General features: G+C 41.6%; 1 protein-coding gene across 1 annotated transcript; it reads right to left on the bottom strand.

Moving 5' to 3' along the window:
- Positions 1-372: 372 nt before the first annotated feature.
- Positions 373-6,020, bottom strand: prnprs3 (prion protein, related sequence 3). Its single transcript, XM_084055676.1, has 2 exons — positions 5,927-6,020; positions 373-3,913 (listed from the first exon to the last, which is right to left on the bottom strand). Exon 2 carries the CDS (start codon positions 3,890-3,892, stop codon positions 2,390-2,392), a length of 1,503 nt encoding a protein of 500 aa, XP_083911802.1. The 5' UTR covers positions 3,893-3,913; positions 5,927-6,020; the 3' UTR covers positions 373-2,389.
- Between the last annotated feature and the right edge of the window lie 1,839 nt (positions 6,021-7,859).

Here is a 7,859-nt window from a genome sequence, read left to right as displayed (position 1 = left end):
TTTGGCATCAACAATTATAGGCTTCAACAATATTAAAGCGGAAGGATCATTTTAATGAGCCAAAATGCAGTGGGTGTTCTGGGCTGGCAATTCTGGGCCTGAATGTCATTTCCCTGTCCACTCCCCTCAGCATCAAATCAGCATCCCCTCTCTCTACAACAGATAGAAGGCTATATACTGCAGTCTACTCACATATCTCACATAACCCAAGTTAAAAGCCTAAACAAAACAAGAGGAAGTAGTATTCAGTTCGCCCCAAAATTGTGAACAGGCAAAATATTATCTTGTTGGAATTTTATAGTAACTTCCACTAAAACCATTGCACAACAAAAACATGGCATTTGTTTATTGCACAAATGAGAAAAGCACATAGTGGATTAAGAAGTTTATTAAACAAGCCAAGCTTAGGCAAGGGGAAAGTGCAAGTCACATGATAGAGGCCCCAATTACAATGCAAATCTGACAAACGTTTCACCATGATCATGTTCACGTTTGTGTGACAAATAAGGATGAAGTTACAGGGCTGATTCTATGGGATCTTGAATATTACATTCAGAATTTATATTTCTGAATGTAAAAGCCAACAAAATAAATGCTGTGGAATGCAAACAACACCTTGATTTTCTTTACATGGGATATACTCAAATACATTAAAGCTTTAGACAATGAATGTAGAAACATAACACATAACATAACATAAAACACACTTCAGTTCATAGAACAAGCATGATTTCCATGATATAAAAATCTTAGTTTAGATCTTGACATCCAACCCATCAACCAGAACCTAGGGTAAGAATGCAAGATCCAGGTCAGATCTGCACATTACAAGCCTTACATAAGAGCACTTACAGAACAATTTACAATCAGGCGAGAGAGTAAACACTCACTAGTGGAGTGGATATACGTACAGTGTGTGTGTATGTGTGTGGACACAAATATTTAGTTTAAATGGACAGTATAAGCACATTCTACAAACAACACTAGCAGAGTCAAAGGTCAATGGATGTAATGATGCTATATCCGGTGAGTATGTAAGAACAATGAGAATGGTTTCTCTTCTTGTGAAGTGTTGCATCATTCTTCATCAGTTCATCTACTGTACATAAAATTAGTGTTAAATAATTAACCTGGATTTGCCATTTGCATTTCTTCATGCCTTACACTGATTAAGTGACAATAATCCAGTAGATACTGTATGTTGCATCATAGACAATTTACGCTTACAGAATTGGTAGTATTAGTAATATTATAATTGCTGGTATGAAAGCAGTTATGTTAACACGTTGGCAGACTGCAGATTTAAGCCATAGTAAGAGTTACAGTATTTTGATCCTTCATTAACTGATATCGATATTGTTTTTCAGCTCATTGACTACATAGTTCTCCACCCCCATTGCCACTCTGACTGATGTTAGTATGCATGACAGTTTCAACTCCATTTTTACCCTGCAGTTCCATGTTGTTTACACAGATCATCGCCATGGCTACACCTTTATAAACCTCACAGGTGCAAGCTAACTTTAACTGCCCTCCCCCACTGACAGACAAACAGAGGGGCAGGGAAGAGAGAGTACCAGCTCCCACAAAGAACTTTGAATCAATTATTAAACTACTTGAGGAAACAAAGACTGACCTTATCGAATGAATAATAATTCTTTATTCTATAATCAACAGAGCCACTCAGTACTTTTCAATTTCTTTCACATTTTTGTAGATGCTTTGTGTTTGTGCCAACCAGAGATTGGCACATGTTCCCACCACAAGCTTCAGTGTTTAGACTAGAGTGAGGCTCTAACAAACCCAGAGAGGATCTTGTTGCATCCTTTGCACAGAAAATCTGTTTAATGCAACCTAAATGGATTTAATGGGCCTATTTCCCCCATGGCCATGAAAAACTTCCAGCACTTGAGTGCAGTTCATGGGCTCCTTCTCTTCCAGGAAAGGAAACTGGCAGTGCAGGGCTTATGATTGGGCAGCTCACTGATCTAGCTTAATTCTCTATTTAAATTCGTATTTGGGGGATTGCAATGGAGTCTGCCAGCTTTGTTGTGCCAGCCATGCACGTGCACAAGGATACAATGCCTACATCTGGTGTAATAAACAATATAACAAACAAAAAAAGGAAAACTATATACCCACACATAATATAAAGTGTCCCAATGAGTCAAACATACACCACCTGTTCTTTACTCTCTCCATCTTTATGCTACTCGGAATAATGTAATGAAATAATCATTGTATGCACTGCGGTCTACACCCCCCACCCCCCCACCACCACCACACACACACCCAACCCGTTCACTTCCATTGTCACTCCTCATCCGTGTAGCACCTGCTTTCACTGTCTCCCAACCCCGCCCCTCCTCCAACGCCTCGTGTGAATGTCTCAGTGCAACATCAGCATGTTGCTGTTCAGCAGCATCAGCGCAGTGCTGGAGACCACAGTTAGAAGACCATGGAGGCTTGTCCCCGGGCGCGGTGACGCTCCAGTGGGTCCTCCTACGTTCCTCTCCATGTATTTCTCAGAGTACACCATGTAGAGCTCCACACACCTCCTGGCCTTCAGCTGCTCAATCAGCGCAGGGTAACCAATCTCCACAATGCTGACTGTATCTTCGTCATCATCATCACTGACGTCTACTGAAGCCGGCGGCAGAGGCTTTACGCCGGGCTGCTTTGCCGGTGGGGGGGTTATGGGTGCAGGGGTCAGAGGCTTATCCGTTGCGGAGCTGTTACTCTCCAATGTGTTGTTGCCATTACTCTCCAATGTGATGTTGCCAACACTGTTTGAGGCTGAGGCACCGATAGCAGTCGTTGTAGTGGTCGTAGTAGTAGTGGTGGTGGTGGTGGGTTCACTTTTTTTCCGTGGACTTTCTGCGGGTAGCAGATCTGTCCTCTTCATGCATGCATCCATGTACTTGTCATATTGTACAGGGGGTGAGCTGAATTTATAGTCTCTGCTGTAGTCATTCTCGTCAGTGGACCTGGTGCCATATCTTTTGTACATGTAGTGGTTATAGTATTGCTCCTCTTGAGGGTTGTTGAAGTGGAAGGGTGGACGAGGGAACCTTCCCAGTCCATAGCCCAGTGCCATCCCCGCCACAGCCCCTGTTCCAGCTGCCAGCAATGCAGTGCGCCCAAACCCCATGGATTTCCCAGAGGGAGCCATTCCCATTCCCTGAACTGAGCGGGAAAATGGAGAACCACCACCGTAACCATGCCCCCCATATCCATAGCTGCCTCCATAGCCAGGGCTCATGATTTGGTTGTTGGGGTTGCGGTTTATGTATCCACCTCCACCACCATAACCACCATATCCATAGCCTCCAGGATGTGCAGCTCCACCACCATATCCACCATAGCCACCAGCTGGGTATTGGTTAGGGTAATATCCTCCTGCTCTGCCAGGTTGATTTGGGTACCCCCCTCCAACAGGATAGCCACCTTGGTTTGGGTATCCTCCTGCTGGGTAACCCTGTCGATTAGGGTATCCTCCTGCAGGGTATCCCCCTTGATTGGGGTATCCTCCAGCAGGGTAGCCCCCTTGGTTGGGGTATCCTCCAGCTGGGTAGCCCCCTTGTTTGGGGTATCCTCCAGCGGGGTAGCCCCCTTGGTTGGGGTATCCTCCAGCGGGGTAGCCCCCTTGGTTGGGGTATCCTCCAGCAGGGTTGCCCCCTTGATTAGGATAGCCTGGCTGTGGCTGTTTGGGATAGGTAGATCCTTGGTTGGTTCGACTTCCTGTGTTACGGTTGGAGTTGGAGGAGGAGCCTCCACCGCGGTTAGAGGTCTTCCCAAAGCCTCCTCCCCCTTTCCCTCCTTTTGCCAGGGAGAAATGGGTGTGGCTCAAAAGCAAAGACAGGCACAGCACAGCCACTGTAGACAACTTCATTTTGCACTGCAGAGAGAAAACCTGAGAGGAGAGGGGATAAAATATAAGATACCAATACTTGTGTACAGCCAGTTCATGTAGCTCCCTCAGAACACACACCAGCCTCTAACAGTAACCATGAAACTGAAATTTTAAATGATCCAAAAATGGAAAGAACTTTAAGACCAGTCCACACCAATGCAACTAGTTGCAGCTTAATAATAATAATAATATACATACATACGATTTATATAGCGCTTTTCTAGGTATTCAAAGTCACTTTACAGAGCAGATGAAAATAAAAATAAAGCGTTATCAGAATGAACTAGTTAAAACCAGAAATTGCAAAAGTCTGGACTGACCAGTTGCAGACCGGTGCCATTTGGGGATAATAGTTGCAAGGAGTTGCATTGGTGTGGACCGGCCTTTAAGAGCAAGCATTTAATGTCCTGTAGTTATTTCTAGGACCAGCCCCCAAAATATGAATGCTCGTTCAGCAGGTTGCTATTCGAACATAATTGCAATATTCACTTTTTTTTTTTTTATATTCTAATCATCGCACTACCACATATTGTGTGCCCATGGGTCTAATGAGGCATGTCATCGCTTTTAATATGCAGCTCCTGCTGTTGGCTGCTTATGGGTGTTTTGGCTAGTATTGGAAGTGACTGTCTGGGGTTATTGTCCGCTTTGGCTTAATGGCCATATGAGTGAACTGACCTTTCATTGTTTCACTTCTATGAACAAAATTGTACAAAAAAAAAGTACTAGTATTATGGTCAAATCTCAAATCTGACAACAGGTGCACCGTGCATGATACCCGGAGGGGCAGGCGTTCCCAAGCTTAAATATACCATGATGACACAGGAAACCTAAACAATGGGCGTCATTTGTCTCATAATATGAGCTACAGCATAAACGACGACTCATTTTGCATGGGGATAGCTAAACAGTGTGCACTCTTTCTTCCTTGGTTTAGCATTTGTGTTTTAGGCACATTTTCAAAATTTCAGGGTGGAAATGTAGCCCTGAAACATGACTGTCATAAAGCGTCATGTGAACCATGGCTAGGTGGACATGATGACCATCATAGTAGGCTATACACAGCGTTAATGTTAATCATTTAACATAGACACCTTAGTGACGTTCTCTTGACATTGTGTGCCAGCCAGGGAGTGATCAGAAAGTCTGGCAAGGGGACATTATAAGTCACTTTATCTGCTGAAAAACACATCCACAGACTAGACTAGCCATTCATTAACACTATGCTGGGAATGTCACAGCCCGGCCATCTACTGTAGGACCAGGGTGTAGCATAATGTCTGCACTCTGCAGCCTGCATGGGCAGACAGACAGCAGACTATGCCGTTCTGTTCTATTGTCATAGCCTTCCAGTTCAGTCATGTTCATCAGACAAACGGCAACACAGAAGAAATAATGTTATAATAATTTTACATCTAAACGGCATTATAGGTCCTAAATAGAATAGTCTACCCGTTTCAAAATGGCGCTATATATAGCCTCTACATTGTAATTCACAAACGTGTGGTATTTAATTTACGGTTAAGCAAATGTAAACTCGTTTGTGTTGATTATTATTTGTGAATAACGCAATATGTCTATGTTATAAAGCCTATATAGTGTCGCTATATTTCTATAGCTGTAGGCTATTTCTATCTTTCTCTATCAGCATGTGTGAGCACTTGAAAGAAAGATAAAACACAATCAATTATTGGGCATCATCTGTAGCCATGGTTGGTTTATAGGTAGCACATAAACATGTATGGGCATGGTTTCTCTAAAAGTAGCTCTAGAACTACGGGTAAAACACAGGAAAATCCCGCATCCATGAGGATGTAATGATGGGGGTCGAGGCGTCGTGTGGCGCAATGGTTTGGGCGTCATGATGTCCATGTAACGGTCCTGGGGTCTATTTCAGAAAACACCTGCTCCTTTTAATCACGTTGCTGTCGGAGAACACAAGCACAACTACAATATGTCACAACCGACCCTGTCAACAAACTTGTAGTTATGTGTAAAGATGAGTTTTCTTACCCTGCGTTCGGTGCAAAGTGGTGCTTATTGTTAATTGTGTCCCTCGGCCTCCTCCGCCCTGTTGTGTTGAACTGGCCGTTTCACTGAATTGAACATCAAAGCAGCGATGAGAGGGCGGAGCTTCATTCACAATTCCCAGACCCAGCAGATGACATCACTTCACGACAGTGTGGTGGAAAAAAAGTAGCTCACATCTTTTTTTAAATACAAAGTATCAATACTGCTATGTAGAAATACTGTTACAAGTACAAGTCCGGAATTCAACATTTGAGTGAAAGTACAAAAGTATTGGCATCCAAATGTACTTAAAGTACCAAAAGTAGAAAGTACTCATAATGCAGATTGTCCCATTTCACAAGTATTCAAATGTGTAAAATAAAATCTAAATGTATAAAAGTATTTTGAAAATAGCAGATATATAAGCTCACAATGCGTGGCGTCGCCTATTTTCAAATGGCCGAAATGTATACAGGGCTGAAGTAGTTAATGTTTTATAATAATAATCAAAATCTACAAAGTAACTCAAGTTTCAAATAATTGTAGTGGAGTAAAAGTGCAATATTTGCCTGAGATGTAGTGGTGTAGAAATACAAGTACAAAAAATTGTAAATACTATTTAAGTAAAAACAATGTACTTAAGGACAGTACTTGAGTAAATGTACTTAGTTACTTTACACCACTGCATTATACGTTCTTGTGGAAATGGATATAATCCCATATTGTTAGTTAAGAGTATGTAGGCTAAAACAACAGCTGGGAAGAATAAGGTATACAGCTTCTATATACTTTATCATTATGGTCCACATTTGTTTGACATATTTTAGGGAAAACAGATTAGCTATACTGCCACACTTTTTAGGCTAGTTATTATTATTATTAAACGACAGGAGCGGTCCTTGATACATCTCCACCCCGAAGCTTTAGGTCATCAGCTTTAAAGAGCAGTGAGGTGTTTGTTTTAGGATTTAGGTGTATGGTTTCTAATGAACACGGGTCAGAGTGGAAAGTCACGTGGGAGCTCTACAAGAGTAGAGTTTTAATTAGCCTGGCAGGGTGTCAAGAATGGTGACACAGTTACACAGAAGAACAGTTATGGCAAGCTATATATAAACGGCAGGCTTACGGGATAACAGTTGCAATGTCACAAGATGTGATGATGCCATTTTATTTTCTCTTTATTGACATTAATAGGGCTATTTGAATGCCATTTGTTGCTATTATGCTATTATGTTTTACTTATTGTATATTGATTTTACCCCATTGCCCAAATACAGTGTCTTATGTTTGACATGTGTCGTTTTCATTTTAGATGTTTAATTAATCTTCTTTTAACATGAATAATTTTACGAATAATGTGATGACAGAAGGCTGAAAGAGATCTAAATGAATATAACGACGCCATCTGCTGGTCACATATATAAACAGTTGTACGGTGGACACAATCTAGAATCTAGTCATAACCGAGGCATTAACACCACTGCAAAATATCACATATTTTCGATAGCTAACAAAGCTAAACTACAACGCTATTATGACATATTAAACCAGATCAGAGAGCACCGAAGCATAAGATATGCATGCATGCCATTACTCACTGTCCCCATGTCCTCAATTCTCAACTATTGTTGAATAATGACGCCATCTGCTGTTCACAAATATAAACGGTCATACAGTGGAGACAATCTAGTCATACTCATAACGGAGGCATTACCAAAGATCAACGCAAAAATATCGTATCTTTTCGTTAGCAACCACAGCTTAACCAATATGCCATCATGTACTAGAGCACATCAGAGCACACCACTAAAGCATAAGAAAAATTATCTGAGTGCATTACCCAAATGCACTCAGATATGTAAACCTTTGAATGGACTGTTTAAGTTGTATTGATTGTCTACATATTGTTGACATGAAAATACAAGCCACAATAGTA

This window comes from Gymnoscopelus microlampas, assembly GCF_963454915.1.
Source record: "Gymnoscopelus microlampas genome assembly, chromosome: 4".
Classification (NCBI taxonomy): Eukaryota; Metazoa; Chordata; class Actinopteri; order Myctophiformes; family Myctophidae; genus Gymnoscopelus; species Gymnoscopelus microlampas.
This window is presented reverse-complemented; position numbering and strand designations above follow the sequence as displayed.